The sequence below is a fragment of the Peromyscus californicus genome, unplaced genomic scaffold, assembly GCF_007827085.1.
Source record: "Peromyscus californicus insignis strain IS unplaced genomic scaffold, ASM782708v3 Scaffold_3__1_contigs__length_106647218, whole genome shotgun sequence".
NCBI lineage: Eukaryota > Metazoa > Chordata > Mammalia > Rodentia > Cricetidae > Peromyscus > Peromyscus californicus.
The window spans coordinates 71,190,024-71,202,700 of NW_026294551.1; the positions used below are offsets into that span (position 1 = coordinate 71,190,024).

The 12,677-nt window shown below is 45.6% G+C and overlaps 1 protein-coding gene across 5 annotated transcripts in view; it reads right to left on the reverse strand.

The window, feature by feature from the left end:
* The window catches only part of Cdkl3 (cyclin dependent kinase like 3), an 86,265-nt gene that overhangs the window by 27,334 nt on the left and 46,254 nt on the right, over window positions 1-12,677 (reverse strand). Inside the window, exon 13 of one of the 5 annotated variants that reach the window (XM_052757910.1) lies at window positions 6-5,111. The exons of 3 other annotated variants lie outside the window; for them this stretch is intronic. In XM_052757910.1, coding sequence (XP_052613870.1) covers window positions 5,076-5,111 — 36 coding nt within the window. In that variant the 3' untranslated portion in view covers window positions 6-5,075. Of the gene's footprint in view, window positions 1-5; window positions 5,112-9,776; window positions 9,813-12,677 lie in introns of those variants that run through there. One more of the 5 variants, XM_052757913.1, reaches the window with a different exon arrangement.

A 12,677-nucleotide genomic window follows, 5' to 3' on the forward strand; every position in this document is an offset into this window, starting at 1 on the left:
TGCATTTGAAATAGTTGCATGTTAAGAATGGATTGTTTATCATTGGCAAATCTCTATCGCTGCGTTCTTTGTCCAGGACTAGACTCAGTCAGATAAGACACTTCAGTTCTCCAATGACTGCTGTCAGCATGCTTTCCCCTGCCTTTCCCTTTATAATGCATCTTCACACCGAAGCATGTTTCTCGTAGTCTAACTACTAGTGAATCGTACTCTTTTTCAACTGGATAATTCTCGGTTTTGTTGCCGGAGTATTTGAACCATTTATGTATTTAAAATTTTTTTTTCTTTTTTTCAAGACAGGGTTTCTCTGTGTAGCTTTGCGCCTTTCCTGGAACTCACTTGGTAGACCAGGCTGGCCTCGAACTCACAGAGATCCACCTGCCTCTGCCTCCCGAGTGCTGGGATTAAAGGCGTGCGCCACCACCGCCCGGCTGTATTTAAAATTTTTGCATACTGTTTTGATCATATTCTTTTCCTTCCTGAACCATTTATATCTACTGTAACCATTTACATGGTTGGAACATCAGTTTCCACACACATCGCATTTATATTGAGCCAAAAACAACTGCTAACCTGTATTCTGCCCTGCTACATTTCCCTAAACTGGACACCTCACATGAACAGAGTTGTAATAATAAGTAAGTAGCTCTTGTAACTTTCTTTTCTCCCTTCCTTCCTTTCTTTTTTTTTTCCTTTTTTTTTTTCGGTTTTCTGAGACAAGGCATCACTCTGCAGCCTTGCCTGCCCCCGGACTCACTCTGTAGACCAATCTGGCCTCGAACTCAGACATCCACCTGCTTCTGCCTCCTGAGTGATGGGATTAAAAATGTGCACCACCAAACCTGGCTCTCTTTCACTTTTTTTTTGAGGTTATTCCATATTGTAGCATGCATCAGTAAGTTCCTTAAAATGCTATTATTATTGTGTGTGTGTGTGAACACACGTGTGATGTGGAGGGGTGGTACATGTATCACGGTATGCATTTGGGGATCAGAAGACAATTATGAAGTTGATTCTCTCCCTCTGGGGATCACACTCAGGTCACCAGGCTTGGACAGCAAGCATCTTACCTGCTGAGCCATCCTGCAGCCTCTTTACTCTTTTTAGGAGCAAATGTTACTCTATTGCATGGGTTGTTTGACACAGTTTAGCTCCTGTTTCTTTGTAGACGCATACTTTCACTTCTTACTGGACACATACAGGAGTAGAACTTCTCTGCAAGCAGTTGAGGACTGACCAGACTTTTTTCCAAAACACTCGAATCACTCTATAACCCATCTGCAGGGTGTATGAAGATTCCAGTTTCTCCAGGTTCTGACCAGTGTTTGTCATTAACTGACCTTCTAATTCTGTCTAGCCTAGGGGATGGTAGAGTTGTACCCAATTTGAGGCTTGATGTGTGTTTCTCTGAGAACTAAAAATATTGAGCTTACTGAAGATACTGCCCACCTGTACATCTTTCTCAGAGAAAGGTCTATTCAGGTCCTGTCTAAATGAGTGTGGGTTTCCATAACCCACACTCATACACAGAATCATTCAAGGTGTAGATTAACAACAGAACACGACTGAGCATGCTCTGAGGAAGGGCCATGTGAGTACACCGTGAACAGTGAACACCTGCTAACCAGGAGAGCCCTTACCAGTCCCTTTCCAGGCTGACACTGATCATGGGTCCCCCAGCCTCCAGAATTACGAGAAAATAAACGTCCATTAAGTGAGCAAAGGAATTTGCATGGGCTGAGCTGTAACCCACCCGTCCCCACTCTTGTCAGATGTGGACCGGTTTTGCAGACAGGGTTTTTGCTGAAGTAATTAAGGCTAACTGAAGTTGTAAGGATAGGGCCCTAGTCTGATAGGGTCGGTGTCCTTTGCTCATTTTTAAAATCAGATAAGTTGTCTGAGTTTGCTTTCTGAGCTGTGACAAACACTATAAGAAAAAACAAAAACAAACAAACATACAAAAGCCACCTTGGGAAAGAAAGGGTCAATTTCAGCTAATCCTTTTTGAAAACAGCCTATCACTGGGGGAAGTCAGAGCAGGAGCCCCAGGCAGGGACCTGGTACAGGAGTCACAGAAGAAGGCAGCTTACTGGCTGGCTTAGGGGTGGTGCCACCCATTATGGGTTAGGTCTGCTCATGTCAATCATCAGTCAAGACCAATGTGATCCAGGAAACTCCTCACTGAGGGTCCCTCTTCAAAATAAAAACCAACTAACACAGTACTTATGTTGAGTTGTAGATTTCTTCATATATTCTATGAAGATGTCAGTCTCTTATCAGATATATGATTTGAAGATAGATGTTTTCATTTTGGAAGCTGTTTTCCACCACTTTAGATGTTCTCCACAGCCTCTCAATAGACTATATTTTCTGTATTTCTGATGTTTGACACGACAGTCTTCCTTATCCTCAAGGGACTATTGCTCGACTCCTGTCCCAGCTTGAGGCAATTCCTAGAGAGAGTGCAGGCCTCACTTGAAACTGTGCCATTCAGGGCAAACAACTCCCCCACAGCCTATGCTCAGACACCTTTTCTCCAACCTCTTACACTCAGAGCATTCTCTACCACTGTAACCACACCCACCAGCCAGGAGACAACGCAAGAGAGCCGCATCACCCCAAATCCACCAAAATGACTCAAACCAGCCAATTCTAGCCAAGGAAATTGCACACATCTGTATTCCCAGCACTCAGGAGGCTGACACAGGAGGCTCACGAGTTCAAGGCCAACCTGGGCTGTGTATCAAGTACCAAGTCAGCCACAGCAAGACCCTGTCTTAAGACAAACCGCCATCCTAAAATATCTCACCCCATCTCTCCTGTTACTTCCCAAGACGCCATAGTAAACAGTCTGGCCTGGTTTCCCTTCATGCACCAGACCTCCTGGTCAGCCCTGGTGTTTCACCACACACCTCCTGTGGCGTGGCATATCCCCTTCATCCATCCAAGTATCCTCGAGGGCCAACACCACACAGCTTCTGAAATCAGTCACATTCAAAGTGACATGGTCATAGATGAGTGCCTCCATATCTTGTGATTTGTGCTCATTTTAATACTCTTAATTCTTAGCAGTTTAAATCTCTCCAGATAGACAGATGGACAGTTTTTCTCACATTTGGAAACATTTCAGCCATCATTTTTTCTGCCCTTTCTCTTCTTTCTGCAATTCAAGAGAATGTTACCTAAATATTGTCCCAACTTCACTCCCCGTCCAGTTTTGTTATTTTATTTTGTTTCATTTCATTTCAATCTTTATTACTTAATTTGGACGCTTTCTACCGCAGTCTTAGGAGATACATTCTTTCTTCTTTTGTATTAAGCTATTACATTTTTAACTCTAGAAAGTTCTGTTTGGATCTGGGGTGTTGGAGGATATCAGCTCAGGGTCTCATGCATACAAGGCAAGCATAGTCTTTGATTCTTTGGTTGGCTTTGTAAATTCCACCCTTGGCAGAGTTTGTCAGCTTGAGTGTACAAAAAGCCATATGGCAAGAAGAGGACTTGACCTAAGACATTTGTCAAAGGAACTGCAGTAAGACAGTGGGAAAGGAGCCAGGGGCGGCCGGAAGGGTACGGCTGCAATGCAGAGCCAACCCTTGTGGAAGGCAGGCAGGCCAAGTGGAAGACATAGTCAGAGATGAACACAGGCAGTGTGGCCTCGGAGAAAATGTAGTGATGAGCCGCAGAGTGCAGCAGCCGAGGCCATCAGGCAACAATGTTCTCCCCCAGAATCCAAGAGGTACATTTTGGAGGCCTCCAAATACCCACCACAATGCATCTACTCCAGATGTGGAGAGGGGCATGTCCATGGTTCCCATTACCCTATTCGTGAGGGGAACTCAGGAAAGTGACATCCCATCTCAGGCCAGCAGCTAGTTCCTCAGCCTTCTCATGACCCATGGAACTGACTCAGCTGTGTCCTTAGTAGCTTTCAGGGCAAATGTGATGGTACGGAAACCTCCATTTCTAGGTGGTCCGACTCTCTTGGCAAGTGTATCTTCTCAGTTGGAGGCTGCTACAAGTGTTCATTGGTAGTTACCGGAAGTGTGCAGTAATAGCAAGAGGCACGGACACGGTGACTTTGGGTTCAGCACACACACCACTCTGTCTTGTCTGTGTCACAGCTGATCACCTCATCTGGCTGACCACAGCAACATGCTCTCTCTCCATCAGAACGGTGACTTTCTTCCTGTCTGCCGGTCCCTACACAAGGAACGCCGTGGCAGCTGTAACTTTAAATGGGACTCTTGCTGACCTGACAGCAGTGTGCCTTCTGGAGATAAGGAATTCCAAGTCTCCAAAGCCCAAGATTACAGGTATGGGAGCACAAAGCCCTCTAAATTGGGGGTGTCAACCCCAATGTTGGGAGTGATGGTCAGTGGAACTACTTCTGGTTCCATTCCGAGATTCCCAGACTCAAGTATCCTGCCTGCTGGGGACCCAGCACTCTAAAAGGTCTCTGACTTAATGCACAGCCCACAGAATAGCCCAGCATTCTTGTCATAGATTTGCTCTGGCGTATAAAGGCTGGCCCAGCATTCCACAAGGCTGGATGCCTTAGGTGGGACTCCATGTGACAGCACCAGTGAACACCATGATCAAGAGCACTCCCTACCTCCTTCACTGTGAAGAGGTCCAGTGCTGGGTTGTGTGGGATTCCATATCCAGGGATTAATTATTCTACGAACCCCAGGTAAGAATCCACATGCAGTCAAGACACAGCTACACACAGGCTCTATACTGTCCCCATGAGTATGAAATCCAAGTTCTCCCAGGACAGAGGAGGCTGACATGAAGGACTTGGTTGGTCTTCTCTGGGAAAGCATCAGTGTCTGTTGCTATGGTTTTCAGCATTCAAGGCTTGCACTGCTGTGTGGCGGGACTTCCTTAATGGCCTCGGTGAGTGGGTGCTGCCTTCTGTAGCCTCATGTGGAACAGTTCTCTGTTTGGGCATCTGGCTTTACACAGTACATGTATTCTAGCATGCCTACTCAACTCCCTCCACCATTTATAAACGCCAATTCAGGCCTTTCCATTCCCCCGAGTGCCGAGATCTTTTCCCAAGCTTCTTAGAGTCACCTCAGTGGTGGATCTGCCTTATGACCTACATTCTGGGAAAATGTGTCAAAGTCAATGAATTGTCTTTATTTAGGGGTACATTCTCATCTCTGATTAAACACCCTAAAAAATTAATTCCAAGCGTTCTTGTTCCCCTGGCTCCTGCCACATGCAAGCAACTTAATTCTTCTGTTGTCTCTTTCTTTCCTCATCAGGCCCAGGATGGTTTCAATGGAGCTACATCACAATTCAACCTAAGTCACTGACATCGCAGTATGAATCAGGGCAGCAACTGAAGCAGATCTGCAGCACCCAGCAAGGTGGAGGAGCTAGTTCTTACAAAGGAAAGCTGTGCCACCTCCACAAGCCCACAGGAACCAAGGGCCGCTGCACCAGCGCCAGCATCCTTATGCACATCCACCCAGATGTTCCCATTCTGTGTTTCTCCTCCTCCTTTTTTTTTTTTTTTTTTTTTTTTTTTTTTTTTTTTTTTGGTGGTGGAGTGGGACACAGTGGTTTCTCTGTATAACAGTCTTAGCTGCCCTGGAACTCAATTTATAGACCAGGCCAGCCTGGAACTCTCAGAGATCCACTTGCCTCTGCCTCTCCGAGTGCTGGGATTAAAGGCATGCACCACTACACTTGGCTTCCCATTCTGTTTCTGCATTCTGGGCTTTACCTCTACTGGTGTGCTGGGCATTCAGAGCCCCTGAAGGCCTGCAACCATAACAATTACACATACCCCCCTCCTGCACAGCTGAATCCATCCTTCTGTTCAGACTTCCTAAGACATCAAGGCCACTGGCTTTGACATCCAGCCCCAACTCCTTAAGGACTCTGAGTCTGGGGCTGGGAAGATGACTTGGCACTTAAGGACACTTGCTACTCTTTGCAGGGGACCCGAGTTCAGTTTCTAGCACCCATGCTGGGCAGCTCAAAACCACCTGTAACTCCAGATCCAGGGGGTCTGACACAGTCTTCTGGCTTCCGTGGACCCGTGCATGCATGAGCCCACACAGATAAATAAATCTTCAAAAGAGCTTTCAGCCTGTGCCCCTGTGCTAGGGTCAGCACAGCTCAGTGAGCCGTCAACTCTTTCCCTGTAGTGGTCTTCCTTTCCCGTCTGTCTTTCTCAGGCCTTCCTCATCGCATCCGACAGAGAATTCCTAACAGAACACCCTTCAGGTCATCAACTATGAAATACTTGGTTGTGGAGCTCCAGTTTGTGCCAGGATCTATTTATGGTGCATGTGACAAATCAAAATGTTGTCCTTTCTGCCCAACCCAAGGTGTGCCAGCTAGTCTCAGATCCTAGCTTAACATTTTTTTGTTCTTGGCATCACTGTGTTGGCCCACACAGTCTGAGGAATAGATTGAAAGAGAGAATTAGGAATTCGGGAGATCTGCCAGGGGAGATACCTGTAAGAAAACTGGGAAGGGAGCCATGGTGCCGGGTAGAGGAACCACACTACAGAACATGTTTGGCTGAGAGAGAGAAACGTGGAGGGGCAGAGACCTGGACTGCAGGGCAATTTTAAGGAAGATTGGTGATGCTGAGGAGGAAGCTTCCAGTCAAGATTCTGCAGGACTGCCACAAACAGACCTGCCGGAGCTTCCCTTTATTTCCCACAGGGTTCTCCCTTTGTTAGTGCTCTGTCTCCGCAATTCAAGCTACCTCAGCCTCTCCAAGCTTCCTTCTATCCACACTTCACCTCAGCAAACTCCAGGCTTTCTTTGGGTCACTGTTGTGGTTCAACAGCTGCCTCTAGGTAGAAGCCCTTTGTGAGTGTAAGGCTCACCTCTGCTCCTGAGGCTGGCCTCAGGCTGACTCTCCACTCAGACACTCCTCAGGCCAATTTGTCACCAAGCAAGACGAAGTATCAGACAGTTGCCCCCTCATGACAGAAACAAAGCTCCTTAGTGTTCTTGGGGAAATATGTGTTTTCTTCATTTAGGAACATTTTTATCTTGTTTTCTTCGTTTAGTTTTAGTTTACTGTTTTTGTTTTCTGTTTTTTTCGAGACAGAGTTTCTCTGTGTAGGTTTGGTGCCTTTCCTGGATCTTGCTCTGTAGACCAGGCTAGCCTTGAACTCACAGAGATCTGCCTGGCTCTGGCTCCTGAGTGCTGGGATGAAAGGTGTACGCCACCACCGGCCGGCTAGTTTACTGTTTTTGACTGGCTTCTTAAAGTACAAACCTAGGTCCCTGGTTGGTTGCTTTGGATTCAGGAAGCACCTCCAAAGGCCTAGATGCTTAAAGGCTTGGTCTTCACCTATTGTGCTGGAGGTGAGTGAGTGGGTGTGGATTCCCACTAGGTAGGACCTGATGAAATTAACTGATGGGGGTGCCTTTGAAAAGGATCCTGGGACACTGGTTCCCCACACACCATTTCCTGGCTGCCAAGAGGTAAGCTTGTGCATGGCAGGCAAATGTTCCAAGAAATCTCAAAGTGCATCTCCATCCCATCTTCATCAACTGAGTTGCAAGCACTTCCTAATTTCTACTCTTTGAACATGTGTGTTTTTTTGTTTTGTTTTGGTTTTTTGGTTTTTCGAGACAGGGTTTCTCTGTGTAGTTTTGGTGCCTTTCCTGGATCTCACTCTGTAGACCAGGCTGGCCTCCAACTCACAGAGATCTGCCTGGCTTTGCTTCCTGAGTGCTGGGATTAAAGGCGTGTGCCACCACCGCCCAGCCTAACGTGAATTTTTTTTAAGTGCACTAAATCACTTTTTTTTTTTCCTTTGGTTTTTCGAGACAGGGTTTCTCTGTGTAGCTTTGCGCCTCTCCTGGAACTCACTTGGTAGCCCAGGCTGGCCTCGAACTCACAGAGATCCGCCTGGCTCTGCCTCCCGCCCGAGTGCTGGGATTAAAGGCGTGCGCCACCACCGCCCGGCCTAAATCACTTTTTATAGTTATTATTAATTTCGATCTTAATCCAGTGTGGCCAGATGACATATTCTCAATATTTCAAGACTTCGGTGAAGTTGGCTTAATTGTCAGTTTGGATAAACTCCCCACATTCAGTTAAAAGTGTCAAATACAGTTCGAATCTTGTGTGCAGCGCTCTGCTGTGTCGGCAGGGGCTGCTCACCTATTTCTGCCTTGCATGTCGTTACTGATGCCTGTGTGCCTGTTTTATACGTATCTGGGAGAAGCGTGCTGACTGTTATTACTGCGGACTGGTCCATCGTCTCCTTCCAGTTCTATTTCTGCATTTTGTGTTCTGAAACCACGCTAGTCACTGAACACTAACAGGATTTAAATCCATATATTCTTCTGACAGGTGCCTTCTCTGTGGTGAGAATACATCCCTCGTGTCTCACTGAACACTAACAGGACTTAAATCCATATATTCTTCTGACAGGTGCCTTCTCTGTGGTGAGAACACATCCCTTGTGTCTCATTGAACACTAACAGGATTTAAATCCATATACTCTTCTGACAGGTGCCTTCTCTGTGGTGAGAACACATCCCTCGTGTCTCACTCTTGCCTTGAGATCTACTTGGTCTACGTCGGATACTAGATTTCCTCTGCCTTTCATTTCTAACATGCCAGTGTCTTTTATGTAAAGATTTTCAGAAGCAGCATAGGGGTGGATATTTTTATCTATCTTGATAATTTACGATCCTGGTATTTACTTGGAGTATTTGATCCATTTCATATGGTTACTAATATAGTTGTGCTTATTCCTGTTGCCTTTGTCTGGGTTTAGTATAAATATGCTCACTCTGAAAGCTTAGAGCACATTAGCTATATTTACCCGTTCCTCATGGTCTTCCTGTGGTCAAGCATTGTAATTGTGCTTTTATTTTTATATTCCTGCAGTGCTGGAGCCTGGATCCAGGGGCTCATGCACATCGGACAGACGTTCTACCACTCAGCTATACTCCCACATCTCCACACATTTTTTAAACCCTCAAAACCCTGTTATTCATACATAATATTTACCCACACTTTCCCCCTTTGTTCCTTATTCTTCCCCAAATTTCCTATTCCCATTTGGGACTATTTTTCTTTGATCTAAAGAATTCCCTTAAAGGGAATGGCAAGATGGCTCAGCAGGCAAAGGAGCTTGCCACCAAGCCTTACAGCATGAGTTTGATCCACAGAATCCACTGAGTGGAAGGAGAGAACCAACTCCTGCAGCTGTCCCTCTGAAGTTCAAAGGAGTGCACATACACACACACACACACACACACACACACACACACACACACACACACACACATACACACACAAATGTAAAATTAGTGGGAGTGGAGAGATGGCTCAGTGGTTAAAAGTCCCCAGAACCCGCACTGGGAAACAATCAGCTACCTAACTCCAGTTCCAGAGGACCTGATGCCTTCTTCTGGCCTTCATGGGCACCCCCAGCATGTGGCATATATTCACACAGACATACAATGCCTCTGAAATAATCCCCTCAAACTATCATTCACCATCACCTTTTTGTCTGGGTTCTGATCCAAGGCAGGGTCTCACATACCCCACGTTGGTCACAAACATGCTGTACAGCATTGAGGACGACCTTGAACTTGATGCCGCTTCTGCCTCCCAAGTGCTGAGGTTACGGCACGGGCCACCATGCCCAGCTTACCTTTCAACAGCAGCTCCTTCGGCCCAGCGGCTTGTTAGTCCTGTTTTAAGCCACCAAAGTCCTCCCAGGAGCACAGGTCTCCTGTCCTGTGGCGAGATTCGACTTTCTTTCTTTTTTCTCTTTTAAATATTTCTTTTATATACATTGATGTTTTGCCTGCAAGTATGTATGCCAGAATCAGATCCCCTGGAACTAGAGTTACAGACAGCTGTGAGCTGTCATGTGGGTGCTGGGAATTGAACCTGGGTCCTCTTGAAGAGCAGCCAGTGCTCTTTACCACTGAGCCATCTCTCCAGCCCCAAGATTCTACTTTCATTAATGTCCTTTTTTTGTTTCCTGATTTTCATTATTATTTATTTCTTGACACATTTAGAAAATATATTTAAAATTTCCTATGTATGGGTTATTTTTCATTTCTGGATAAACAATTTTCCTACATGTCCATTATAGCAAAGTTAAACACTGCATTACTCAAATCCACAATCACATTTTTGTTTGGTTTGTTGTTTCATTTTAATGTTTGCTCTGGCAAAGGCAGAGGCAGATCTCTGTGTTTGAGGTCAGCCTGGGCTACATAATGAGTTCCAGGACAGCCAGAGCTATGTAAAGAGACCCTCAAACCAAACAAACAAAAAGGAATCTCATGATTCGATAACAGACTTCAAAAGTTCTCCTTGGGCTCACTAAATTTGCCTTTTACATATTCTGAAAATAAGCTGATAGATTCAAGACCTTTTTGGGTGGTGTTGGACACGCAACCAAGGCCTGATGCATGCTGGGTATGTGCTCTGCCACTGAGCTACAACTGCAGATGGTTGGTGCGAACCTTTTTAGCATTTAATCACATAGTGCCCATCTTATGTACACTCAGTTTTTTCTTTATAATTTTCATGCTTATTTATTCAGTGTGTGTGTGTGTGTGTGTGTGTGTGTGTGTGTGTGTGTGTGTGTGTGTTTTGTGTGTGGAGTCAGGGGACAGCTGGCAGCAGTCTGTTCTCTTTCCACCATCGGTTCATACGCAGTTAGCAAGCTTGGTAGCAAGCGCCTTTACCTACTGAATCCAGAGGGTGTTTCTTTCCGGCCTCATTTTTTTTTCTGATATTAACAGAGTTACAAAACCACTACTTTCCTCAATATTTGCCCTGTATCTTTTAACAAATGTTTTCTCTCTCTTCCTTTTGTTTTGTTTGTTTGTTTTTTCGAGACAGGATTTCTCTGTGTAGCCCTGGCTACCCTGAAACTCACTCTGTAGACCAAGCTAGACTCAAACTCAGAGCTCTGCCTCCCTCTGCCTCCCCAGTGCTGGGATTAAAGGTGTGTGCCACCACCGCTGGCTGTTTTCTCTATTTTTGTGTCCTAATAATTTATGAATTGTGGCAGTAGCTATCTATTAATACCTGACATTTTATATTTACACTTTAGCTAGTTGCACATTTTTTCTCATCTCTCTCTCTCTCTCTCTCTCTCTCCCTCTCTCTCTCTCTCTCCCTCTCTCTCTCTCTCTCTCTGCGTGTGCACACATGTCTGCCCCAGGATGTATGTGGAGGTCAGCAGCAGCCAACTGTGGGAGTCCACTCTCTCCTCTCACCATGTGGCTCCCAGGAATCAAACTCAGGGTGTCAGGCTTGGCAGCAAGTGCTTGGCACCTGACACATCTCACCAGCCCGAGATAATTTCTTAAAATTACTGACATACTGAACTAGTCATGCTGCTGTTTTGAGTTTCTATATCATTTCTTTGTCATTTTATCCTTTCTTTGGGAAATGCTGATGGCTAGTATGCTGTCAATCTGACTTGATAGAGTGAGGTCTAGAAGGCTGAGAAAGCAGAGCTGAGGTGAAGTTCTTTCTAGAGGTTTTGGTGTGCAGGATGGTGACGTGAGAAGTCTGACCATGAACACGGGGGATCTCCAACAGGCAGGCGTCAGATGGAGCAAACACCGGCAGGAATGGGGAGCTGGTAAGTGCATGCTCCACCCTCCTAGAGTGAACGTGGTTTTGTCGTTACTGTCTCCTGTGGACATTAGATTCTTCAGCCTCTAAGTACAGACTTGCACCAGAGGCTCCTCGGGACTTTCGGGCCTCAGACTAGGGCTACATCATGTCTCATGTGCTGAGGCTTCCAGCTTCCTGGACCGAGAGCCACCAGCTTTCCCTGGCTTTCCAATGTGCAGATGGCCCCGTGCAACTGATCAGCCTCTGATGACGTAAGTCAATCTAATAACCCTCCTCTTGTTATCATAGTCTACTAGGCCATTGTTCTGCTTCTCTGGAGATCTCTAACACAAAAACTAAGCATAATAATGTAATGTTTATCTCACACAGACAAATTTTAAAAGTAGGCAATTTAAGGCTGGTTTGGTTGAGGACAAACATAAATTAAGAGGTAACTCATGTCACAAAACAGGATGTGAATCAGTTAAAAAAACAATTTTAAGAAAGTGAGAATCTAGAGGAAAAAGAGATGACTCTGTGTGTGTGTGTGTGTGTGTGTGTGTGTGTGTGTGTGTGTGTGTGTGTGTGTATGCACAAGTGTGGAACACTTTATAATTTGGAAGAGCCAAAATGTGACAGCAAGAATAAATTAAGTAAGCCTTGTGCCTAAATTACTTTCAGACATACAGAGACTGAAAAGTGTCAAGTTGATGCCAAGTTCCAGGCTAGGGAGAACCATGGGACTGAGACACAAGTCAGCTCCCATGGGAAGGGAAGGGCAGGACCCACAATGGACCCTAGTCAAGCAGTTTGGAAACAAAAAAGATGGTCACCACTCATAACCATTCCCCTGACTGGAGGAGTAACAAATGATCACCTCTCTGGTTGACCCAAGGGAGCATGCAGAGGGTATATAGACTCCTCACAGGTGCAGCCCCTGATCCAAAGATCAACCACAAAAAACCAATCTTAAAAAAGATAGCCTAAGTCTCCACCCATTTCCGACCACACAACAGAATACCACTAGGCAGGTCCATAGCTGTACCCCTCCTGGACCTCCCCACATTTGTTCTCTCCTTTTCCTTAA